The sequence below is a fragment of the Chlorocebus sabaeus genome, chromosome 8, assembly GCF_047675955.1.
Source record: "Chlorocebus sabaeus isolate Y175 chromosome 8, mChlSab1.0.hap1, whole genome shotgun sequence".
In the NCBI taxonomy this organism is placed as follows: domain Eukaryota; kingdom Metazoa; phylum Chordata; class Mammalia; order Primates; family Cercopithecidae; genus Chlorocebus; species Chlorocebus sabaeus.
This window is the reverse complement of record NC_132911.1, coordinates 148,552,775-148,578,913: the sequence shown is the minus strand read 5'-3', so window position 1 is coordinate 148,578,913 and position 26,139 is coordinate 148,552,775. Positions and strand designations below refer to the sequence as shown.

The 26,139-nt window shown below is 51.2% G+C and overlaps 1 protein-coding gene and 1 long non-coding RNA gene across 5 annotated transcripts; one reads left to right on the top strand and one right to left on the bottom strand.

The window, feature by feature from the left end:
* Positions 1-1,761: 1,761 nt before the first annotated feature.
* Positions 1,762-19,605, bottom strand: LOC119624830 (uncharacterized). 2 transcript variants are annotated; one of them, XR_005240874.2, is made up of 3 exons: positions 19,487-19,605; positions 18,941-19,009; positions 1,762-16,518 (listed from the first exon to the last, which is right to left on the bottom strand). It is a non-coding gene; the product is annotated as an uncharacterized lncRNA (long non-coding RNA). The 2 variants fall into 2 exon arrangements; XR_012093811.1 differs by lacking the exon at positions 19,487-19,605 and adding an exon at positions 19,275-19,357.
* On the top strand, positions 19,287-22,529 carry COMMD5 (COMM domain containing 5). 3 transcript variants are annotated; one of them, XM_008002022.3, is made up of 3 exons: positions 19,681-19,770; positions 20,162-20,293; positions 21,304-22,529. In XM_008002022.3, the coding sequence occupies exon 3, from the start codon at positions 21,361-21,363 to the stop codon at positions 22,033-22,035; it is 675 nt and encodes a 224-aa protein (XP_008000213.1). In that variant the 5' UTR covers positions 19,681-19,770; positions 20,162-20,293; positions 21,304-21,360; the 3' UTR covers positions 22,036-22,529. The 3 variants fall into 3 exon arrangements, with proteins under 3 accessions (XP_008000214.1, XP_008000212.1, XP_008000213.1); XM_008002023.3 differs by lacking the exons at positions 19,681-19,770; positions 20,162-20,293 and adding an exon at positions 19,287-19,387; XM_008002021.3 differs by lacking the exon at positions 20,162-20,293 and having other exon boundaries at positions 19,661-19,770.
* The last annotated feature ends 3,610 nt before the right edge of the window (positions 22,530-26,139 follow it).

Genomic DNA, 26,139 nt, shown 5'->3' with positions numbered 1-26,139 from the left:
TGTAGCCGAATCAGCCTTGGTAAGTGGAAGTCCGTGTTGCTGAACCCATGAGTAACCTCCATCCTGGCCACCATGGCCACTTTATTCATGGGCCCATTGGGCAATGACAGGGGTGGCTGGGGAAAGAGGCTGAGTGGTGTCCACAGAATGGGTCATCCTATCCACTTGATTATGAAACTCCTCTGCTGAGGTCACCCATTGGTGAGCACTCACATGAGACACAAATATCTTCACAGTTTTTGGCCACTCAGAGAGGTTCACCCACATACCTCTTCTCCAAATTTCTTTGTCACCAATTTTCCAATCATGCTTCTTCCAAGTCCCTGACCATCCAGCCAAACCATTGGCTACAGCCCATGAATCAGTATATAATCACACATCTGCCCATTTCTCCTTCCATGCAAAGCGCACAACCAGGTGCACTGCTCAGAGTTCTGCCCACTGGGAAGATTTCCCTTCACCGCTGTCTTCCAAGGATGTCTTAGAAAGGGGCAGTAGTGCTGCAGCTGTCCACTTTCAGGTGGTGTCTGCATATCGTGCAGAACCATCTATGAACCAGGGCCTCGTCTTCTCTTCCTCTGTCAACTGATCATGGAGAACTCCCCATAAGGCCATCAGTGCAGGCTGGGGGAGAGAAGGCAGGGGGGCAGGAGTGGAGTCATGGGCATTTGAGCCACTTCCTCATGTAACTTACTTGTGCCTTCAGGGCCTGCTTGAGCCCGATCATGTACATACCACTTCCATTTGATGATGGAATGCTGCTGTGCATGACCCACTTTATGGCTAGATGGGTCAGAAAGCACCCAGTTCAAGAAAGACGGTTCAGGTCACATGGTGACTTGATGAGCCATAGTCAAACATACAGTTTCCACCGAAGTCCAGTAACAGGACAAGAGCTGTCTCTCAAAAGGAGAGCAGTTATCTGCAGAAGATGGCAGGGTCTTGCTCCAAAATCCTAGAGGCCTCTGCTGTGATTCACCTGTGGGGGCCTGCCAAAGGTTCCAAACAGCATCCCTATCTGCCACTGACACCTCAAGCACCATTGGGTCTGCTGGGTCACATGGCCCAAGTGTCAGAGCAGGTTGCACAGCAGCCTGGACCTGTTGCAGAGCCTTCTCCTGTTCTGGACCCCACTCAAAACTGGCAGCCTTTTGGGTCACTCGATAAATGGGCTGGGGTAACACACCCAAATGAGGAATGTGTTGCCTCCAAAATCCAAATAACCCCACTAGGCATTATGCTTCTTTCTTGGTTGTAGGAGGGGCCAAATGCAGCTTCCTTCACCTTAGAAGGAATATCTCAACAGGCCCCACACCATAGACCCCTAGAAATTTTACCGAGGTAGAAAGTCCCTGAATTTTAGTCAGATTTGTTTTGCATCCTCTGGCATGCAAAAGTCTCACCAGTAAGTCCAGTGTGTTTGCTACTTCTTACTCACTGGATTCAGTCAGCATAATGTCATCAATGTAATGGACCAGTGTGACATCTTGCAGAAGCAAAAAGTGATCAAGCTCTCTCTAAATAAGGTTACGACGCAAAGCTGGAGAGTTAATACACCCGAGGCAAGATAGTAAAGGTATATTGCTGGCCTGGCCAGCTGAAGACAAATTGCTTCTGGTGGGCCTTATGGACAGGAATGGAGAAAAAGGCATTTGCCAAGTCAATGGTTGCACACCAGGTACCAGGATGCCGAGACCAGCTTGGTTGGGGAGACCCTAACCCAGCAGTGCTAGAGGAATTAAAAACACACACACACAAATACAGAGGCATGAAGTGAGAAATCAGAGGTCTCACAGCTTTCACAGCTGACAGCCCCGAACAGAGATTTACCCACATATTTATTAACAGCAAACCAGTCATTAGCATTGTTTCTATAGATATTAGATTAACTAAAAGTACCCCTTATGGGAAACAAAGGGATGGGTCTGGCTAGTTATCTGCAGCAGAAGCATGTCCTCAAGGCACAGATCGCTTGCGCTATTGTTTGGGTTTAAGAACGCCTTTAAGTGGTTTTCCCACTCTGGGTGGGTCAGGTGTTCCTTGCCTTCATTCCAGTAAACCCACAACCTTCCAGTGTGGCGTTATGGCCATCATGAAAATGTCACAGTGCTGCAGAGATGTTGTTTATGGCAGTTTTGGGGCCAGTTTGTGGCCAGATTTTGGGGGGCCTGTTCCCAACACCAGGAGGTTGTTGATTTGCACCAGCAATGAAACCGCACCTGGTACGGCAGCTGCAAGTGGAGTCACCACTTGGTTTAGCCCACGATAATCCATGAGTGTCATTCTCCAAGATCCAGCTGTCTTCTGCACAGGCCAAACGGGCAAGTTGATGGGGAGGTGATGGGAGTCACCACCCCTGCGTCCTTCAAGTCCTTGATAGTGGTACTAATCTCCACATTCCCTCCAGAGATTCAATAGTTTCTGATTTACTACTTTTCTCAGTACAGGCAGCTCTAATGGCTTCCATTTGGCATTTCCAACCATAATAGTCTTTACCAGTCAGGGAGCCAATGTAGGGGTTCTGCCAGCTGCTAAGTATGTCTATGCCAATTATGCATCCTGGCACTGGGAAAATGACCACAGGATGAGTCTGGGGACCCACTGGACCCACTGTAAGTTGGACCTGAGCTAAAACTCCATTAATTACTTGACCTCTGCCTCCTGACCTCAGGTGATCCACCCACCTTGACCTATCAAAGTGCTAGGATTACAGGCATGAGCCACCTTGCGTGGCCATTGTTTTCTTTCTTTTTTTCTTTTCTTTTCTTTTTTTTTTTTTTTTTTTTTGAGGCGGAGTCTCGCTCTGTTGCCCAGGCTGGAGTGCAGTGGCACAATCTTGACTCACTGCAAGCTCCGCCTCCTGGATTCATGCCATTCTCCTGCCTCAGTCTCCCGAGTAGCTGGGACTACAGGCACCCACCACCCACCACTCCTGGATAATTTTTTGTATTTTTAGTAAAGACAGGTTTTCACCGTGTTATCCAGGATGGTCTTGATCTCTTGACCTCATGATCTGCCCACCTCGGCCTCCCAAAGTGCTGGGATTACAGGCATGAGCCCCCGCACCTGGTCCAGCCATCATTTTCTTTCACCACCTTGTCCACTGAACTTAGGAGCAACCAACCAGCTTCATCATGTTCGTTGGTTCTCCACATATAGTCAAAGGTATTATGTGTAGAGTTACCAAACTCCTTGCCTCTCATGAGCCGTGAATCAGGAGCATCAAATGCATTTATTTTGCATAACTCTCTAAACAGTTTACGCCAAAGACTGTCAGTGTTCTCCATACTATTAGAAGTAGAGTCCTTAACATTTTGGGGTTTAATCATATTAACCAGCCAAATCCAGAAACCCCAAAACCAACAAAAGAACTCCATCCTTAATATTCTGTTCCTCCAGAACCACTCCTGGTACCAAAATCTGTATTAGTCAGAGTTATCTAGAGGGACAGAACTAATGGAATAGATATATAAAGGGGAGTATTAACTTACACAATCACAATTTCCCACAATAGGCTGTCTGCAAGCTTGAGGAGTAAGGAGAGCCTGTCCGAGTCTCAAAACTGAAGAACCTGGAGTGAGATGTTGGAGGGCAGGAAGCATCCAGCATGGAAGAAAGATGTAGGCTGGGAGGCTAGGCCAGTCTTGGCTTTTCATGTTTCTCCAGTATTAACCATCACACCTATAAATTTCCCCAGCCTGTAAGCAGCTGTGGGCTCTGGAATTAAGCTCATCCCCCATCTCTACAGGTTTTTGCAATATACCTGTGTTGTTGTTGAGCTACAATCTCTCTCTCTCTGTCTCTCTCTCTCTCTGTGTGTGTGTGTGATTCTTTAACCCTCGCCTTCCCTTCAAAACCTAACATTTTGATGCCAAAACCCAGGATGGGGATTGGGTTCTAAATGGGTAAATCTTTTCTTGCAACCTGGAAAGCAGCAAGCAGCAAAAACCAGACCCGGGCCTGCTTCCAGATCCTGAGTGGACTCCCTATTCCCAGTCCTGTTCCTTTATTCTCTCTTCTTCTCTGGCTGACTTCCAGATCCTGATCAAACTCTTCATCCTCTTTTTGCTTCCTTCCCCTTTCCAGGCAGCTCCAGCAAGTATCAATCCCATTGCTGGATATCACATCCAATACCCATCTCCAATTAGTGGGTGAGTCTCCCTTTTTTTCCTTTCTGGATTCCTCTCATATTTCTGGGGGTTCACCAGAAAATTCCAGCACTGGGAAAGAGGTCTCCCTGGTCACCAGGTGACTGTGGCCTGCCCTCTGAGGGGACGCCATCAGAACACTCACCACTCTGGCCACTGCAGCCTCTGGGGGACTGCAAAGAGCTGTAGGGATGTCCCGGCTCTCCTATGTCCCTTCTCCCAGGAGGAATCGGGGTACTTACTCCCCTCCAGGGTATTCATTTCCCTCTGGGATACTTCCATCCTCTAAATTTCTCACCCTCTGGCCAGCAGTATGGGGCAAGACTCCTGAAAACCTCTTCAAGACACCGCTCTTGGATGCTTCATCCAGAACCTCCAAGCCCAGGGCTTGGCAAACTGCATTAAAACTGAATGCCTTGCTGGTCGAGCTCAGTGACTCACGCCTGTAATCTCAGCACTTTGGGAGGCCAAGGTGGGCAGATCACAAGGTCAGGAATTCGAGACCAGCCTGGCCAATATGGTGAAACTCTGTCTCTACTAAAAATACAAAAATTAGCCGGGTATGGTGGCAGGTGCCTGTAATCCCAGCTACTTGGGAGGCTGAGGCAGGAGAATCACTTGAACCCACCTCCTGCAAGGAGGTGGAGCTTTCAGTGAGCCGAGATTGGACCACTGCACTCCAGCCTGGGCAACACAGCGAGACTCAGTCTCGAAACAAAAACAAAAAACTGAACACTTTACTTTCCTCTGTACTTTCCCCTGTAATGTTGCCTAGTCCCCGTGTAAACTGGACAATAATAGTCAATACCAAAAACCAAAACATTCAATTTCCAAATCTAACATAATCTAAAAGACTTCCTCCAACAAAATCATAAATGATCTGAGGTGCTTTGCTTATCTGTGTTCCTGGCTCACTCTCTCTCTGCCAATCCCGTTCATCTTTTCAAATCTTCCTCCTCAACAAAAAACCCGCAAAAACGCCTTCTCCTCCAGACAAGCCTTCTTCCTCTAATTTCAACCTGGCTAACAAACTAGGCACATGCCCAGCCCCCTTCCACCAAAAACCAGGCACAAGGTCAAAGGCCCTCCAAAGTTCTCCCTTTGCAGGAGGTCACAGGGACCAAAGGCATAATCTGAGTTCAACTTCTCTCAGCTTAAAAAGAGACTCAGCTCCTTTTGCACAGATCCCACCTCCTTCCTCAAAGAATTTCTGTATGTCACTCAATTTCATGACCTTATCTGGCATGTCATATATGTCATCCTCTCCTGCACCCTCACCCCTGAGGACAGGGAATGCATCTGGATAGCTGCCCAGACACATGTAGACACCCTCCACCAACAAAATGCTGCTCATAACCCAGTATGGACCCTAACTATCCCCAGAACTGACCCCAGTTGGGATTATCAGGCAACTTCTGCAGACAGATAGAAATAAGGCCATATGATATGCCTCCTAGCTGGCATAAATAAAGCCATTCCTGGCCAGGCATGGTGGCTCACGCCTGTAATCCCAGCACTTTGGGAGGCCAAGGCAGGCAGATCACCTGAGGTCAGGAGTTCAAGACCAGTCTGACAGGCCGGGCGCGGTGGCTCAAGCCTGTAATCCCAGCACTTTGGGAGGCCGAGACGGGCGGATCACGAGGTCAGGAAATCGAGACCATCCTGGCTAACACGGTGAAACCCCGTCTCTACTAAAAATACAAAAAACTAGCCGGGCGAGGTGGCGGGCGCCTGTAGTCCCAGCTACTCCGGAGGCTGAGGCAGGAGAATGGCGTAAACCCGGGAGGCGGAGCTTGCAGTGAGCTGAGATCCGGCCACTGCAGTCCAGCCCGGGCTACAGAGCAAGACTCCGTCTCAAAAAAAAAAAAAAAAAAAAAAAAAAAAAAAAAAAAAAAAAAAGACCAGTCTGACCAACATGGAGAAACTCCGTTTGTACTTAAAAAAAAAAAAAAAAAATTAGCCAGGCATGGTGGCGCAAGCTTGTATAAAGGGGATTAACTTACACAATCATAAGGTCCCACAATAGACTGTCTGCAAGCTTGAGGACCAAGGAGAGCCAGTCCGAGTCTCAGCTAGTTGGGAGGCAGAGGTTGTGGTGAGCCGAGATCGTGCCATTGCACTCCAGCCTGGGCAACAAGAGCGAAACTCTGTCTCAAAAATAAATAAATAAAGCCATTCCTGCTCTTTTCTTCTGCCTTTCAGAGGCCATACCTAAATATGCCACACCTAAATATGCCACCTTGAACCCTAATGCCAATAAGGGAAGAATCTACCTCCATTTACACTTCATTTTCCAGTCAGCTCCAGACATTCTAATGAAACTTTAAAAACTGGAGAATAGCCCTCAAACCTCCCAAAGAGACTTAATCAAAGTGGCATTTAAGGTCTTTAACAATAGAGAGGAAAAGTTAAAAAGAGACAAGGCTAAATGCCAGATGTTGGCAGCTGCCATTCAACAGAGTTTCCAACATGTACAGAAATCCTCAACCCTGCAACAAACTCCACCAGAAGCCTGTTTTAAGTGCAGCCAACAGAGCCACTGGGCAAAGGCCTACTCTCAAAACCTTGCCCCATCTGTGGCATCAAGGAACACTGGAAGTGGGACTGTGTTCAGCAAAGCTCCTCATCTGCTTCACCACCTGTGACCGAAGACTGATGGGGCCAGGGGCCTGCCACCCCAGCTGCCATCACCACCTCGGAACCCAGGGTCAGTCTCTGGTAAGCCCATGTCTTTCCTATTGGATACAGGGACTAGTTACTCTGTCTTATTAGAATATTCCAGACCCCTCCTCAGTTCTTCTATCTCTATTGTGGGAGTTGATGGAATCCCCTCTAGGCACAAACAGACTGGTCTTCTATTGTGCAACCTATTCAACACCCCCTTCACCCACTCCTTCCTGGTTATCCCTCAGTGCCCCACTCCTATCTTGGGGCGGGACATACTAAGTAAATCCCAGGCCTCCATACAATCTGCCCCCTGCAATTCCGCTCCTTTTATTTTACTCTGCCACTCAGACGCTTCCTTCTCCCCCTCATTCTCATTATCCAGCCTCTTACCTTCTGTTAATCCTGAAATTTGGAACATTTTTAAACCCACAATAGCCACACATCACATCCGGGGTAAATAACCCTCCAAAACCACTCTGTTTTCCATCATCAGTCTCAATATCCCCTAACCCAGGCAGCCTCAGTGGCCTCAAACCTATTATCTGTAAACTTTTACAAGCTCAAATTCTCAAGATCCTACCACTTGGTCCAGGATCTCTGAGTTGTTAACCAGGTGGTAATACCAGTGCATCCAACACTCCACTCTCATTTCACATACGCCACTCTCCCATAGTCCCTCTTCTACCACACACTTCTCTGTATTGGATTTAAAGGACACCTTTTTCACTATTCCCTTAAATTCGGCTTCCCAAAGTATTTTTGCTTTCACTTGGTCAGATCCTAATACCCACACGTCCACCCAACTAACGTGGACCATACTCCCACCAGGGTTCCGGGACAGCCCCCACCGATTCAGACAGGCCCTCACCAAGGACCTAGCTGAACTTCCCATTGCTCCTAGCACCCTCCCCCAATAAGTCAATGACCTACTTCCCTGTAGCCCCTCCCTTAACCAGTCTGTCCAACACACCACTCAGCTTTTAAACTTCCTCCATAGGTAAAGATACTGGGTCTCACCAGCAAAGTCTCAGGTAGACCAAACCCAGGTCACTCACTCAAACCCAGGTCACTCACCTGAGTTCTAACCTCTAATTCTTAGGCCATCCCAACCCAACAAAAGGAGCTAATTCAAGACATTGCCCCTTCCCACACAAAGAAGGACCTCCTCTCCTTCTTGGGCCTCGTGGGATACCTCTGGCTGTGGATTCCCAACTTCTGTTTGCTGGCCAAGCTGCTCTACATGGCCTCACGTGGGCCCAGCCTAGAGCCTCTGAACCCGGCTTGTCCCGTCAATTCACACTTTAAAAAAACTAAAAAATACCCTTTCAATGGCCCCAGAACTGGGACTGCCCAACGCCCCAAGCCCGTTACTCTGCGTGTTCATTCTGATAAGGGCTTGCTCTTAAACTTTTTGCCAAACACAAGCCATGACGTGCCTCTCAAAACAACCAGACTGTGTCGTCCAGGGCTGGCCACCCTGCCTAAAAATCTTGGGTGGGCCACACTGCTGGCCTCGGAGGCAGCTCAGAAACTCACTCTACCAACACATCATAACCTACAGTACCTCAGGAGCCATCAATCTCTTCTATCCCTCCCACCATCCTGCTTACAGCAGGTACACACCTTATTCATAGGAAACCATCTAATCACCTTCCAGAAACGTAAAGCTCTCAACCCTCCCACCCTCCTCCCTGTAAACACCTCTGACTCTGAGCTGTCTCAGTCCTCCCTGGACCTCTTAGGCTCCCTCCCCTCCCTCTTCCAACACATTTCAGAAGCCCCTTTGCAGGGAACAACTACATGGTTCATTAACAGAAGCTCTTTAAAGAAGCCATGTCCAGCATCTGGTTACAACATCATTGCCAAAATAAACTCCTAGAATCCAATGCTCTCCCCCCCATACTACCTCGTAACAGGCAGAACTAACTCTCAACAGATAGAGATAGATGACCTAACCAGGGCCCTCACCCTAACAAAGGGAAAGAGGGTTAACATTTACACTGATTCCTGCCCGGCATGGTGGGTCACACGTGTAATCCCAGCACTTTGGGAGGCCAAGGCGGGCAGATCACGATGTCAGGAGTTTGAGACCAGCCTGGCCAACATGGTGAAACCCCATCTCCACTGAAAATACAAAAATTAGCCGGGCATGGTGGTGGGCACCTGCAGTCCCAGCTACTCAGGAGGCTGAGGCAGAATTGCTTGAACCTGGGAGGTGGAGGTTGCAGTGAGCCGAGATTGTGCCACTGCACTCCAGCCTGGGCAGCAAAGCGAGACTCCATTACAGGAAAAAAGAAAAAAATCACACCAATACCAAATATGCATACTGCATCCTACACTCTCACACCTTAATCTGGCAGGAAAGGAGTTTCCTAGCTAAAAGGAGCCCCCATAGTAAATGGCAAACACACACAAGCTGGTGGAGGCAGCTAAACTACCACTGCAGGCCACCATCATCCACTGTAAGGGACACCAAAAGGCTACAAATGCCATAACCAAGGGAAATTTTTTTTTTTTTTTTTTTTTTTTTTTTTTTTTTTTTTTTGAGACGGAGTCTCGCTCTGTCGCCCAGGCTGGAGTGCAGTGGCGCAATCTCGGCTCACTGCAAGCTCCGCCTCCCGGGTTCACGCCATTCTCCTGCCTCAGCCTCCCGAGTAGCTGGGACTACAGGCGCCCGCCACTGCGCCCGGTTAATTTTTTTCTATTTTTTAGTAGAGACGGGGTTTCACCATGGTCTCGATCTCCTGACCTTGTGATCCGCCCGCCTCGGCCTCCCAAAGTGCTGGGATTACAGGCGTGAGCCACCGCGCCCGGCCAACCAAGGGAAATTTTTTAGCAAATTAGGTAGCCCAGCAGGCAGCCCTTAAACCCCATCATTATTGCCCAGTTTTCCCAGCATATACCCTGTATATACCCAGGAGGAACAAACCTCACTTGTCCTGGCTGGTGCCATTCGGGAAAAAATGGTTCTACCTCAGTGCTAAAATTGTCTTGGCCAAGTTTTAAAAACCTCCTGGGCCGGGCATGGTGGCTCACGCCTGTAATCCCAGCACTTTGGGAGGCTGAGGCAGGTGTAAACAAGGTCAGGAGTTCAAAACCAGCCTGGCCAACATGGTGAAACCCCGTCTCTACTAAGAACACAAAAATTAGCCAGGTGTGGTGGCATGCACCTGTAATCCCAGCTACTCAGGAGGGTGAGGCAGAGAACTGCTTGAACCCGGGAGGCGGAGTTTGCATTGAGCCAAGATCACGCCACTGCACTCGTCTGGGTGACAGAGCAAGACTCTGTCTCCAAAAAAAAACCAACCTTCTGTACTTTTATATGTGCACAACCATTTCCATGCTGGTTGCCTCCCTCTACTTCAGCTCTTAAAAACGTATACATTCTCCCACCATGGCCACCAATCTCAAAGATATCACTAAGGCATGTTCCCTTTGCACTCAGGATGCCATCAGATCACCCCCTTTCCCCACACGCCAGGCCCGAGGACACCTGCCAGGACAGGACTGGCAAATCACCTTCACCTGCATGCTCCCTGTAAAATAAGTCCAGAACCTTCTGACAATAGTAGATCGTATGGATGGATAGAGGCTCTTCCTACCACTACTACTACTACTGAAAAAGCAAACTGTCACTTCTATTCTCCTCACCCATACTGTCCTCCGGTTTGGACTCCCCTGTTTCATCCAGGCAGACAGCAGGCCAGCATTTGTCTCACAGGTTAACCAACAGCTGGCAAAGGCTCTGAACATCAACTGGGCCTTCCGTATTCCTTATTGCCCCCAATCTTCAGGTAAGATTGAATGGGCCAACGGCCTTCTAAAACAAGTTATCCAAACTCTCCCTGGAGGTTAAAACGGCCGAAACTTCACTTCTCCTCATGCCTTTATAAGCCATTCCTCACAAGCCCCTCAGCCTAAGCCCATTTGAACATATGTATGGACACCCCTTTATCCTCCAAAATCTCCCTTATCTCCCCGCCCTTCCGCATGGGATACTTGGCCAGCATTACAGCTCTCTCACCATCTAATAGACAGTCCAGAAACGCTTACTTGCCTCCGCCTGAAAGTCCATCCTCAAAACACTCCTTCCTGTCCCTACAACCAGTGGGGACTGGGTCTGGATCACAGACTCCTCCTCCCCTCTCCTAAGTGGACGAGTCCTCACCAGGTTATTCTAGCTACTCCCACAGCGGCAAAGCTAACACGCTTTCCACACTGGACACACCATTCCAAACTAAGAAAAGCTCCAGATCCACATCCCGAAGTTTTCTCCCCCCGCAAAAAGTATTCTTCCCCCTCACAGGACCCACCTCCCTGTGCTTAACAAGAGTTGCAGAAGTTGCCTCTCCAGAAGGCCCTGGTCCGTAACGCTCTCCGCCTCCAATTTCAAATCTTTTATCTCATACCTTGTTTCAGATCTCTCCCTCCCCACATGCCTGGATACGCCACTCGAATTCCTCACATCAATCCAGGAGCTATGGTTACAGGGCACCTTTCAGAATTTCACTCCTACTCAAATCGCCTTTTTTCATTTTGTCCTTTGTGGATATGCTAAGTCCTCACCCCCAACCTCTGGCAGCCAGGCCCCCTTTGTCAGCCTCTCACACTGCTCTTAAATCACTCACACTCCCCTCTTTCTTCCAACTGTTAAATTTGTTTGTCCACACAAATCCAGCAGTTCACAGCCCTTCCTGTTAACCTAACTACAGAAACTTGGTCCAAAATAAACCTGCATCTCACCTACTCTGCCAATTCATTCCCAAAGCCTGTTTATAATCTTGTTTGGCTGAACACCTTTCCCCGCAATCCATCAAATCCACCCACACTGTCACACACAGGGCTGTTACCCTCCTTTGCCTCATAACCTCTAAACATGTTACAAGCTGGATTCCATAAAACACCTCTTACCAACCCCTCCCCTCTCTGCCAGCACCGCTCACTCTCCATGTATCCCACTCAAGGGCGCTCCCTGGAAAAAATGCACACACAATTCCCTCAGCTGCAACCTATATCCTTCTGCCCTACCTGTACTGCAATAGCCACTTGTTAATGAAAACCTACTTCTCTCTCCGAAACTCAACAGCCTTCACCTCCTCCCCCAGCAACATCCCTTATCTGGCCTTCACAGGGGTTACCCTTGTTAACAGCTATTCAACCTGGAAAAACAAAAAGTTGGAACAAAACATTTGTTCAGGGTTCACCCCCCATCTTCTCACAGCTCGCTACCTTCGTTTACAACTTTAGCCTGCCAACCCCCTCCCCACCTTTTCTTTCTGTATGAAACAAACTTATCTTTGCCTGCCGGCAGCTCGGTTACAAACATACACCCTGGTGTTTCAGTCTCCAAACATTAACATTTTTGCCTAACAACCAAACCATTCAGGCTCTCCCTATTTCCTCCTCCTCTGAGCACGAGCACGCCAAGCTGGCTCCATATCTCCTTCCTCTGGTAACAGGATTAAGCCTCTCTGTCGAACTTGGCACCAGAATGGCGGGTCGGGTGTGTCAGCCTCAGCTGCCTTTTACATATATAAAAATCTCTGCAGTCCTCTATAATACCTAGAGGACATGCCTATTTCCATCACAAGCCTCCAAAGGCAGGTAGGTTCCCCTGTGGGAGTTGTTCTCCAGAACCGAAGGACTATAGACCTGTCAGCCACTGAGAAGGGGTGCACATGTGTGGATCTCCAAGAAGGCTGTTTAAATGTTCATGAATACGGCACTGTTCGAGACACAGCCCACAGGCTCCGAGACAGGGCTGCAGAAATCCAACATCAAGCCACTAACTCTTGGAGGCAGGGGTCGTCCCTCCTAATGTGGATACCTTGGGTAACCTCTTCTTAGGCCCCTAATTTTCTTCCTCCTAACAGTTGGCCTGTGTGTACTCACCTTCATATCCCACTTTACCTCCCGAAGGCTGAACTCCCTTGTCCAGGCAGCCACCCAGAAAGACACTGATATGATCCTACTCCGCCAAGTCCAGTATCAGCGCCTCCAGGAAAGTGACTCTGAAGTCAGACACCCACTGCTTCAAAACCCAAACCCTGATTACAGCACCCCTATTCAGCAGGAAGCAGCCAGATAATCAACAACCACCCTCTTCCCTTTATATAAAAGTAGGTGGCCAGGCGCGGTGGCTCACACCTGTAATCCCAGCACTTTGGGAGGCTGAGGCAGGCAGATCACTTGAGGTCAGGAGTTTGAGACTAGCCTGGCCAACATGGTGAAACCCCATCTCTACTAAAAATACGAAAATTAGCCAGGTGTGGTGGCGCACACCTGTAGTCCCAGCTACTCAGGAGCCTGAGGCAGGAGAATTACTTGAACCCAGGAGACAGAGGCTGCAGTAAGCTAAGATTGCACCACTGCACTCCAGCCTGGGCGACAGAGTGAGACTGTCAAAAAAATAAAAATAAAAAATAAAGTATAAAGCAAGAATGTTAGTCCAACTTGTGCCATTTTGTATGTCCCCACCATTTTGCAGACCTTGTTCAAAATGAAACATTCCACGGGGGTTTAGGTGGTGAGAAACAGCCTGCCTCTTATATTCTGCTGGGAGAAAGTGCAAGGAACACCACATTCTGCTGGAACAAGGGCCAGAACTGCCTCATCCTGAGAACATGTTATCAACATTTTCCCAGGAAGCAGGCCATGCCCCCCGGCCCCGACCTCTCCCACACAGGCCTATAAATTGCCCCAGCCTGTAAGTAGTCAACGGGCTCTGGCACTAAGCTGGTCTCCTATCTCCACAGGTTTTTGCAACATACCTGTGTTGCTGTTAAGCCACCGTGTGTGTGTGTGTGTGTGTGAGATTCTTTAACCCTTGCCTTCCCTTCAAAACCTAACATCACCCAGGCTGGAGTGCAGTGGTACAATCTCAGGTCACTACAAACTCCACCTCCTAGGCTCAAGCAATCCTCCACCTCAGTCTCCCGAGTAGCTGGGACTACAGGCATGTGCCACCATGCCTGGCTAATTTTTTGTATTTTTTGTAGACACAGGGTTTTGCCATGTTGCTCAGGCTGGTCTCAAACTCCTGGACTCAAGCCATCCTCCTGCCTCAGCCTCCCAAAGTGCTGGGATTTCAGGTGTAAACCACCACACCCAGCCAGTTCTAATTCTTATCAATTCAGAAAACCCTGGTTCCCATGGGTCTTTCTTCCTGAAAAGAAACTCAGAAGGAAGTGGTTAGTTGGATTAGCTACAGTCTTCATCACTGGAATTGGTCTCAGGGATGAAATGTTCTCTTCTTTTCTGTTCATTACTCATCTAAAATTACAACTATCAACACAGCAGACCTGGTAGGTCCCTGGGTTTGAGAAGCGCAAACGTCCTTGCAGCAGCTGTAGCTTATTCAGTAGGATCCTTGTTGTGTGCTCCTGGGGCACTGGACCTCCAACCCTACAAAGTCCAGAACCATGTAGAGAGGAAACACAAAATCTCCCAGTAGGTTATGGGAGAGTTTGGGTGAGTTGGGCCACTCCTGCTTCAAATCTGTTTCCCAGACTCATGTGTTCTTTCTGTTGGGAGCACAGTACCATAAAAAGTATCCAAATTAATGCATGGCATCCCAAAGGATGGTGCCATCCTTTCAGAGCATCTTCTCTACGCTGCTGCTTCAGCTGAGCCTCTAGAAGGCCAGTGCAGAGTTGCGTGAGGCTGGCTGCTACAATACAGGTACCAGTGGGTCCCACTAGGATGCTGCTGTGTGAGGATTCATGCCTCTGAATGAAGCAACCTAAGCCCCAGGCAGTGGTGTGGGCTGAGGCTCTGTAGGAAAGGCCAGCTGGTACCTGAAATAGGCATCCATCCGTGTGAGAACAAACGGCCAGCCTTTCCAGGACAGAAAGTGCATGATGGCATCCAATCTGTTACGGACAATTTGGACATCCAGAGGTGGCAGCTGCCAGGCAGGCCCTGGTAAGGGAGTTCATGCTCCTCCTCCTGCCTCAGCCTCCCAATGTGCTGGAATTACAGGCAGGAACCACTGCGCCCGGCAACATGAGACCCAGGGTGAAGGAGGTCTTCCATATGGAATCTTCATTTTTGTTACCAGGGTCACCCCTTTCACGCTCCAGAGTGGCTGGCGGTGAGGACTGGTGTCCACTGGTGAGTGATTTCGTCTGCTTGGCTGCTCAGTGCCTCGTGTGCTGGATGCCTTGGTGGGCAGATATGTGCGAACACCTTCTCACTCTGTGCCCTCCTGTGTGTTCACCACTGCCTCAACCCAGACCTCGTCTGCAGGCTCCTTTTCCTTCTGGCCCCCACAGAAGGTGGGGACACAAGGCCACTGTCCAGAAGTCTGGGCATTCTCACCTCAGGCCACTTCTGTTTGCAGACATGGGTGGCCGGGCATGCTGCCTGCAGTTCTGCCCACTGGGAAGGTTTTCCTTCCCACCCTTGAGAGTGGCAGTAATACAGCTGCTGCTGCCCATTTCACGTGTGCCATGCACTGAGCCCATCCATCTACAAATCACCCTCCGTCAGCCACGCAGGAACCCGCTGCAGCTATAGACTTGAGCTGCACGTCACGTGTGCCATGTACAGCCGTAGGCTTGAGCTGAGGGAGGCACGTGGGCTGGGCTGCCTGCTCCCTCAGCTCACTCTGGCGCTCTGGCCCTGCGTGGATACCATCCTGGCCATGCCATTGCCACATTCTGATGGATGCTGCTGGGCTGCCTGACGTCACGCCTGGGGAGGCCTGACAGAGCTCAGCTCATACTGGAAGCGTGTGTGGATGCAGGGCCATTTGAGGTCCCATAGACAAGTGTTCTATTCTCTGCTGCAGGCGGTGCAGTCTTGCTCCGGGATCCGGCCATCCTTGCACCTTTCAAATGCCTGCATCATTGTCCCTTGCACAGACTCCTTTCTGCTGAGACATTTTCCCAGGTCACAAGGGAAAGCTTAGCAGTGGAGCCTCACCTTGTGCCAGGGACTGTCAGTGCCCCACCTCCTAATCAGAACAGTACCCTCTTCACCTGCAGATGGTGGGTGGGCCAGTCCCAAATGTCCGTCTGATCACTGGTTTTCTCAAGCTGCTTCTGGCTCATTTGTGTTGGTCTGGGTCCTCCAAGAAGAAGATGTCAAGATAGGATTAAGGATGCAAACGTCTTGTTCAGAGAAATGCCTGGGATAGAAAATAGTGAGGTAACCAGGAAGATGGAGGAGCCATCAGATGGCTTCAAGCTTGACACCCAGCAGAGAGAAGTTTGGGTGGAAGTGTCTCGGGCAGCTGTGCAGTGATGTCTTCCCACCACAGCTGACAGTTGGAGAATGGCATTAGTTTATGCATTAATGGTTTTATCTTAGATCATTTGACCAGGGTGCTGTTTGCCTGGTTTGTCTCCTGTGAAGTTACCTTATTCCCTTTTATAATTAATAATAATTACACTGCATGGTGATGTTTTGACACTGTGTAAATATCCTGAGCCTCAGGCCCTGGAGACACCTGGCTTTCGCAGGTGTTGGTGCTTCTTGCCCGAGTTACCACCACGGTATCTGCTGTGGCTGACTGAGGATGCCACAGGTTCTTTGGCGTCCCTCCCGTTGAGAGCAGGAGCAATGTCTTCTTGAATCTGGGCAGGCTCTGTCACTGCTTTGACCAAGAGAATGGTGATAATTTGAGAAACATTTTCCATAAGGACTGCATATAAACATTAAACTTCAGGGTCCTGAAAGTCCAGGGGATGGAAAGGCTGTTCTAGATTGAAGGAGACAAGAAATAGGACAAGTGAGTGCAACTCGTGACCCTCGGCTGAGTCCTCATGCTCTGAGGGATAGCTCTGCAGTGAGCAGGTCACACAAACCTACCCCCAAAGGCCGACGGAGCTGAGAGGTTGAAAAAAGAGGCTGACAAATGCAGTTTCTCGGAAAGAAACATTTAATAGAGACTTATGAACGGAAGTAGCATCTCGGGCAGCCACAAGACAGTGGATCCCTGCACCTGCCCTCCAGAAAGCATCCTTTATATAGCAAGATTTTTGGTAAAAACGTGCAGCTGGTGATGCCTCAGACTTTCTTGCAAAATTCCTGACTGCTGGGGAAGTTAGGTAAGCATCTTTCTGAGGGGTTATCAACGCTACAGGCCTTGTGTGAAGACCTTGGTACACAGGAGTCTAACATCGGCCACCACAGTGATTTTGCTTCAAGATGACACCACTCTTGCCAGGCAACAGGGTGTTTTCCTTCAGAGACATTGCAGGGACACCTGGTGACCCTTGAATGGGGGTCTCTGGGAAGGTGCACTATTCACAACCTTTTATCTAAGCTTGAAATTGTTTCAAGCTAAATTAACTTACAAATGTTGATCATAGTAAGGAAGGAGACCACCACTTCTCATGCTGCCCTCCTCTCCCCCTGTCTTGACTAGTTTAAAAGACAGGAGAAGAGGGAGAAAACAAAAAGATAGAAAGAAACAGAAGATAAATAGCCAGATGACCTTGGCACGATCACCTAGCCCTGGTGGTTAAAAATAATATAATAATAATATCAACCTCTAACCTGAACTGTTTGCGTTATCTGTAAATTCCAGACATTGCATAAGAAAGCACGGTAAAACTTTCTGTTCTGTTAGTTGATGCATGTAGCCCCCAGTCACGTTCTCCACGCTTGCCCGATCCATCATAATAACCCTTTCACATGGACCCTTTAGAGTTGTAAGCCCTTAAAAGGGCCAATAATCTCTTTTTCAAGGAGCTTGGCTCTTCAGACACAAGTCTGCCGAAGCTCCTGGCCCAATAAAACCCCTTCCTTCTTTAACCCGGTGTCTGAGGAGTTCTGTCTGCAGGTCATCCTGCTACAATAGGATGAGAGTTCTCCAGGCACGCTGGCCTTTGGGTGGGAACTGTCTCCAAAACTCACCCCCAGGTTCCTGGCTCTCCTCACTTCTGGAGGGGGTGGGTCTGCCATGTAACCACTGCCCTGACCTCACAAATGATAGCACTTCGCCTTTTTGCTTCAGATATTTTAAAGGGAAATAACACCTTACAGATGCAGTCTCTTTCTAAACTTCCCAGATCCATTCCCTTTAAACAATCCTCCCTCAGCATGGTTTTTAGACTTGATTTGTTTTGTTTTGTTTTAGAAATGGAGTCTTGCCATGTTCCCCAGGCTGGTCTCAAATTCCTGGACTCAAGCGGTCTTCACTCTGCCTCTCAAGTAGCTGGGCCTATAGGCTGCCCTCACCTCCTGCTGTGAGGCCAGGTCCTAACAGGCCACTGAACTGTAGTGGTCCATAGCCTGAGGGTTGGGGACCCCTGCTATAGGTGCACACCACCACACCTGGTTTTTAAAAAATTTTTGTAAAAATGAAGCCTTGATACGTCGCCCAGGCTGGTCTTGAACTACTAGCCTCAAGTGGTCCTCCCACCTAGTCCTCATAAAGTACTGGGATTATAGGCATGAGCCACCACACCCAGTCTCCACTCCTATTTGTTATTGAACACTATTCCATTGTATGGCTGATGTGGTTTGCATCTGTGTCCCTGCCCAAATCTCAGGCTGAAAGGTAATCCCCAGTGCTGGAGGTGGGGCCCGGTGGGAAGTGATCGGATCGTGGGGGTGGCTTTTCAGGAATGGTTCACTGCCATACCCTTAAGTTATGTGTTCATGATAGAGTTCTCCTGAGATATGGCGGCCCGCCTCGACCTCCCAAAGTGCTGGGATTACAGGCGGGAGCCACCACGCCCAGCCTGTCATTTTTATTAGAACCCTTCTGGCCGGGCGCGGTGGCTCAAGCCTGTAATCCCAGCACTTTGGGAGGTCGAGACGGGCGGATCACGAGGTCAGGAGATTGAGACCAGCCTGGCTAACATGGTGAAACCCCGTCTCTACTAAAAAATACAAAAAAACTAGCCGGGCGAGGTGGCAGGCGCCTGTAGTCCCAGCTACTCGGGAGGCTGAGGCAGGAGAATGGCGTAAACCCGGGAGGCGGAGCTTGCAGTGAGCTGAGATCCGGCCACTGCACTCCAGCCTGGGCCACAGAGCCAGACTCAGACTCCCTCTCAAAAAAAAAAAAAAAAAAAGAACCCTTCTAATGGTATGAAATGGCACCTCCCTGCGGCTTCAATTCGCATTTCTCTAATAGCCAACGATGCTGAAGGCTTCAAGTACCCATTACTCACTTTGTATCTTCCTTGATGTCCACTCAAATCTTCTGCCCATTTAATTGGGTTGTTTCCCTTCTTTTCAGTCTAAAAAAAAAAAAAAAAGTTTTATTGGGCTATAATTCACATATCATATAAATTCACCCATTTTATACAATTCAATGATTTTGGCACATTATTTTTCACTATAGTAAAATACAATTAAATAAACGTTTGGGAGGCCATTGTTTCGGACCAAGCTCCTGCACTAGGGCCCAACAGAGCAGCCCAGGGCGGAACGGAGTCACCCGCGCCGGCCGCCACCGGACCGGAGGGGAAACGGGGCAGCTCTCAAAACCCTGCAGGCGCAGACCGTGCACGCGGGACAGGGACGCCCGCTCGGCTCCGCTCCGCGCTGATCCGCAAGGTCCCGTTCCCCGCCGCCCACCCGGAGCCGACGAAAGCCAGCGAGCGCCTCAGCCTCAGGTGACTGGAATTCTGACCCCGATCACGGGAGGCGTCTCCCGCTTTACCCTCCTCTGCGCGAGCTGGGAGGGAGACGCGGGCCCGGGCTGCAGTTTCTACCTCAGAAACGGAAACAAAACACCGCCTTCTGTTTCCCTTTTCCTCGGGGGAAGAAAAAAAAAACTGTCTAAGGCCAGGCCTGGAACCCCGCCGCGGCGACCCCCGACTCACCAGGGCGGGGAGGGGGCGGGGCCTGGCGCGGCCTCGGCTCCGCCCCTCGGGCCAGCTGACCACAGTGGGGCGGTCCTTGCTGCTTTCCTAGAGCGACCCGGAAGTGGCCCTTGGGGCGCTTCCGGGGACCAGGCCCGCTTTTGGCTGCATCAGCTGGGGATCGCCGGCACCAGGTGCTGGGGGCGACTCGGACCGCGGGAGCGTGGGGTGGAGTCGGGTGGAGTCTCCCTCCCGGGCTGGGGGTGCGGGCCTAGGAAAGGCTGCTTCGCCGCTGTGTCCGGGGAGCTCTCCATACTGCGGGGTTTTTCCGCGGAGGAGCGCCCGCCGGTAGGTTGAGCCCGAACCGTGGGGGCGGCGACGGGCGCTCGACTCTGTGCACCAAGGCCCCCGCGCCCCCATCAGAGCCGCGGGTACGGAGTCGGGGTGCGAACCCGGCCTGCCAAGCCGCGTGACCGGAAGCAGGCAGCTCGGAGGCCTTCCCGGATGCCCCTTTGGAGTGGGAAGGTGCTGCTGGTGCTGGCAGGGCGGTGAAGGAGTTGGCAGTGGGTGGTCGTTGACTTTCAGGGAGAATGGAGGCGCCGTGAAGCCGCTGAGGAGCTCCCTGGGCTCCCCCAGCGCTGTGCAGTGGCCTGACAAGTGCCTTGAGGACAGGAGCTGTGCCCCGCCGAGCTCTGCTCCAGCCCCTGTTGTGCTGAGGTGAGCAGGTGCTTGTGCTGCTGCGCTGCCCCATCAGGTGCGTCGGCACCCTCTTTAGATGCGGCACTTGCCTCTGTTGCCACCCGTTACTCAGCGCCTCCAGCCCGGGGGTTGAGGGCTGTGGTGGAAACCGCTGGGACTTCTGAATAGACTGGTCTAGGCTCCAGTCCTTGATTTTGGCAGCTGTGTTTACAGCTTTGATTTCTTTTTACTTTTCTTTTCTGCCTCCCTCCCTCCCCCCTCTCCCTCCCTTCCTTCCGTGCTTCCTTCCTCACAGCATCTCGCTCTGTTGTCCAGGCTGGAGTGCAGTGGCTCGATTTCGCCTCACTGCAGCCATGATCTCCTGGGCCCAAGGGATCCTCTGTCCTCAGCCTTCTGAGCAGCTGGGACTACAGACGTGCACCACCACGCCTGGCTGGTTTTTAAAATTTTTTGTAGAAACGGGGCCTTGCTATGATGCCCAGGTTGGTCTCCAACTCTTGGGCTCAAGCAATCCGCTGGCCTCACCCTCACAAAGTGCTGAGATTTCAGGCTGGAGCCACTGCACCTGGCCTAGAGCTTTATCTCCCTGTCAGGTGAAAATGGTATTTCTTCTTGCCCGCTGTTGTGAAGGATTCAAGGTTGAATAGTTAAATGGTCTCAGTGTGGTCCATGGCGCCAGCTGCCCGTGTCCCTCTGTTCCCTGGACCTTTCCCCTAGTTCATTCTTTCATCTGTTAACTTACTTGGAGAACTTGTGCTGTTTCCTGGTCCTCCTCCCTGCTCTGCCACTTCTCTGCCAATTCCTGCTTGCCTTTCATGCCTTAGATATCACTTCCTCTGGGAGGCCTCCACTCCTCCTGGGACTGTCATGGACCCCTCTGCCACCTGCTCCCAGGGCCACCTCCCCAACATTGACTCTCATTGGTAGTTAACACTGTCAGCATCCTGATGATGGGGACCATATCAACCCTCACTCGCTGGCCCAAAGGACGTGAGAGTCACTGGTCTTCTCCCCCTGCCCCACTCTAGGCATCTGCATCTGGGACCGACCTCCTGGGCTGGCTGATCAAGGAGGAAGCAGCAGCAATGTCTGCTGTGGGGGCTGCAGCTCCGTACCTGCATCATCCTGGTGATAGTCACAGTGGCCGAGTGAGTTTCTTGGGGACCCAGCTTCCTCCAGAGGTGGCAGCAATGGCCCGACTACTAGGTGACCTAGACAGGAGCACGTTCAGAAAGTTGCTGAAGCTTGTGGTCAGCAGCCTGCAGGGGGAGGACTGCCGAGAGGCTGTGCAGCGTCTTCGGGTCAGCGCCGACCTGCCGGAGGAGCGGCTGGGTGCCCTGTTGGCAGGCATGCACACGCTGCTCCAGCAAGCCCTCCGCCTGCCCCCCGCCAGCCTGAAGCCTGACACCTTCAGGGACCAGCTCCAGGAGCTCTGCATCCCCCAAGACCTGGTCGGGGACTTGGCCAGCGTGGTATTTGGGAGCCAGCGGCCCCTCCTTGATTGCGTGGCCCAGCAGCAGGGGGCCTGGCTGCCCCATGTTGCTGACTTTCGGTGGCGGGTGGATGTAGCAATCTCCACCAGTGCCCTGGCTCGCTCCCTGCAGCCCAGCGTCCTGATGCAGCTGAAGCTTTCAGATGGGTCAGCATACCGCTTCGAGGTCCCCACAGCCAAATTCCAGGAGCTGCGGTACAGCGTGGCTCTGGTCCTAAAGGAAATGGCAGATCTGGAGAAGAGGTGTGAGCGTAGACTGCAGGACTGACCCCTCACTTGGCCAGTCCCATTCAGGTCAGGCTTGGACAGGCACCTGAGATGGTGCCGCAGTGCAGCTGACTCTTCCCAGGACAGCTCTGCCCTTGCCATGAGGCAGGCTCTTAAGTGAGAGTGTTTGAACGTAATTATGTAGTTTTCTGTTTAATTGAAAAAGAGAGCTATGCCTTTTTTTCTTTTTTTGAAGTAAAGCAGCTGTAAACAACATGTTTCTCCAGGTGGGTGTTGAACCTCACACCCTCCCTTTCCCTGTACATTTGTCTTTGCTGCTGGGCGTGGCTATGTGGCCAGGTTGAGGCCCTTTGTAGACACCATACAGTTGCTCAGCCTGGCCCCATGTAGCCAGGTGCTTTTGTAGATCTTGTATTTTAGGTTGGGCATTTTCATTCTTCTGCCTTAAATCCCTGACCCCACCGAGCTGACTTATTCTAGTGGGGCTGAGGGGAGGGGAAACATTGTAAAATAAATAATAAAAATTTACTGGAATAGCTTGTCAGAGGATGGGATGGGATGCAGCGAATAGGGTGGGGTCTGCGTGCTGATGGGGTGACCTTCCTTGAGGGTGTGACATCTGAGTGAGGACTTGAAGGAGTGAGGGGCACAGCGCTCTGAGGGGGGCAGCACAATGTAAGGAGGACGGTGCACAGGCAGCCAGCATGGGGAGGCCTAACGTGCTTAAGGCCTGCCTGGCTGCAGCCAAGTAGGTGGCAATCACTGGGGGGAGGTGACGTTGGGGAGGGTACAGAGGTCAGGGCCCTAGGGCCTTTTAAAGACTTTGGCTCAATTCTGAGTGACAGAGGAGCCCTCTTGAGGGTTTTCAGCAAAGGAGAGACATGATCTGGTGATTGGCTGCTATGTGGAGGGGCGCAAGGGAGGCAGCTAGAGCCTAGCAAAGAGGCTGTCACCAGGGTGGACTTGGTGGCAGGGACCTCTCCCGGGTGCCTCTAGGGCGGGTGTGTGCAGGGGTTGTAGCCAGCTTTGCAGCTTCCAGCATAACTGTGTTCCAGGAGGGGCCCTGGGGCTCAGTCTTTGCAAAGCCATTTTCGGTCAACTGGATTCCAGCTGACTGCCCCTGCCTCCATGGAGCACTTCTGGCCATGTCTGGTCTGTTCTCTGCCAAGAAACCTCCCCTTGTCTTTGAGTGCCTGGGGTTGCTTGGCTGTTTGTCTTGTCTGCAGTTTTTGGTTTGTCTCCTCCACTAGCCTGGATTTCTTCCTCATCCTCCATGGGCAGTTCTGACATGTCGGGGTGCAGAGGAGTACCTGGGGGCGGGGTCAGCAGACTCTGGGAGGGGCCCAGGTGCCCTCTAAGGCGCATGCTTGTGGCTTCTGCCATCTGGTCGTTCACTCGACTTCGTCCCACCCTGAGTTCCAGGTACAGCCCTCCTGTCTCCCCAAAGGCACTGTCCCTACCACTGTCTTTGGGTCAGGAATATGACCAGCCACTTCCTGCATTCTCCGTCCCCAGACGTGGATGTGGCTGGGGCTGCGGCAGCTGAGACCATGTTGCCTTTCTCACTCACTGGCCCTGGCCCTGCAGGGACAGCAGCTTTAGGGACACCCCATCCTTCTGCTTCTCCCAGCTGCTTTGCAAAGCCTGTGTGGAGCCCAGAGCACAGACCTGCCCTCGGTCCTCAGGCTGACCTCTCACTGTCTCTCATAGGGAATCTGTTTGCCTCAATTCATCTGTGAACCCTTGGGCTTGTCTCAAGCGGGGACCCAGGCAAACTAAGACACAGCCATGAAAAGACAGCTTATGAGACACAGGCAGGGGAGTGGGCCATTCCCGGGACTGGGGCTGGCACTGCCTGAGTGCAGGGGAGTGAGGGAAAGAAAGGGCAAGTGCAGGGACAGCAGCTGGCATCAAGGCAACACACAGGATTTTGGTCATTCCACTGGGGCAAGGGGGAAGTGGGGTTTTAATCAGGGCAGACATGATCCAGTTGGACCTGAGATCCCTGCAGACTTAGAGGCCACTTCCTCTGGCTCAGCAGTGAACAAACTCTTCCCACAAAGGGCAAGAGAGTAAACATTTTAGATTTTGTGGGCCATGAAGTTTCTGTCCACCCTGCCATCGTGGCTTGAAAGTAGTCACACAATACGTAAACAAATAGATATGGCTGTGTTCCAATACCATCTTTTTTTTGAGATGGGAGTTCCACTCTTGTTGCCCAGCCTGGTGTGCAATGGCACGATCTCAACTCACTGCAACCTCTGCCTCCCAGGTTCAAGCAATTCTCCTGCCTCAGCCTCCCAAACAGCTGGGATTATAGACGCCTACCACCACGCCCAGCTAATTTTTGTATTTTCAGTAGAGACAGGGTTTCACCATGTTGGCCAGGCTGGTCTTGAACTCCTGACCTCAGGTGATCCGCCCACCTCGGCCTCCCAAAGTGCTGTGATTACAGGCATGAGCCACTAAGCCTGGCCTCCAATAACATTTTTTAAATGGATATTGAAATTTTCCCTTTTTTTGAGACAAGGTCTCCCCGCCATCCAGTCTGGAATGCAGTGGCACGATCGTGGCTCACTGCAGCCTCCACCTCCTGGGCTCACAGGCACACCACATCACGCCCGGCTAATTTTCATATTTTTTGGAGAGATGGGGCTTCACCATGTTGCCCAGGCTGGTCTTGAATTCCTGGGCTCTGGTGTTCCGCCCACCTCGGCCTCCCAAAGTGCTGGTATTACAGCAATGAGCCACCGCACCCAGTCATGAAATTTTAATTTCATGTGTCACAAAGTATTTTTTTCCATTTAAAAACCATTCTTGGCCGGGCGCGGTGGCTCAAGCCTGTAATCCCAGCACTTTGGGAGGCCGAGGCGGGCGGATCACAAGGTCAGGAGATCGAGACCATCCTGGCTAACACGGTGAAACCCCGTCTCTACTAAAAAATACAAAAAACTAGCTGGGCGAGGTGGCGGGCGCCTGTAGTCCCAGCTACTCGGGAGGCTGAGGCAGGAGAATGACGGGAACCCGGGAGGCGGAGCTTGCAGTGAGCTGAGATCCGGCCACTGCACTCCAGCCTGGGCGACAGAACGAGACTCCGTCTCAAAAAAAAAAAAAAAAACAAAACAAAAAAAAAACCATTCTTAGCCCAGGCATGGTTGGGGCCAACCCCATGAGCCCACCGGACCCCTCCAATGCAGAGCACCTGTCCATCCTTGTCAGTGGTCAGTCTCCATTGGACCTGGACTCCAGGGCCGGGGCTGGCTCTGTCCATCTTTGTCCCCGTGGTTTGCGCAAGGCCGTGCAGAGAGAACAGATGTCTGCATCTGGGAAATTACTCCCTTGGTTTTCTTGGCCTTAGCTCTCTGTGGAAACTTGACGGCGAGTTCCCTCTCCTGCGGCACCGTCCTGAGCTCAAAGCCTGGACACCTCCCCGGCTGCATCACTCATTCATTCAGCAAACATTTCTGGGGCTCTGAGTCCAGCTGCATGCACTGGGGACTTGGGGATTTATAAAATGGCCTGGGCCCGGCCCTTGCTCTGCTCCACTTTGTGAAGCTTCCAGAAAGCTCCAAATAGTTTCAATTCAGTGTCATAAATTGAAGACTATTCTGATAGTTGAGATAAAAAGCAATCCCAGGCCTAGGTTATAATTTATTGTCTCCAAAACAGAAACCCAAAATGTTTTTATTTATTTATATATTGTGGAAACGGCCTCACTCTGTCCCGCAGGCTGGAGTGCAGTGGTGCGATCACAGCTCACTGCAGCCTCCCAACTCCTGGGCTCACGTGAACCTTCCTTGGCCCCCCAAAGAGCTGGGATTACAGGTGTGAGCCACCGCGCCTGGCCTGGAAACCCTTCAGCTGAGTTTCCTGAAGCCCAAATTGCACAATTGTGTGAGCAGGTCACAGGATAGTCCAGCACCTGCCCTACCCCGAGCAGCCCCTCCTCTCCCTCTGCACAGAAGAACCAGAGCCTATGTGCCAGGGTTGCCTGGCCTCCTCTCCCTCTGCACAGGAGAACCACAGCCTGTGCTCCGCGGCCGCCTGGCCTCCTCTCCCACTGCACAAGAGAACCACAGCCTGTGCACCGCGGCCGCCTGGCCTCCTCTCCCTCTGCACAGGAGAACCACAGCCTGTGCGCGGG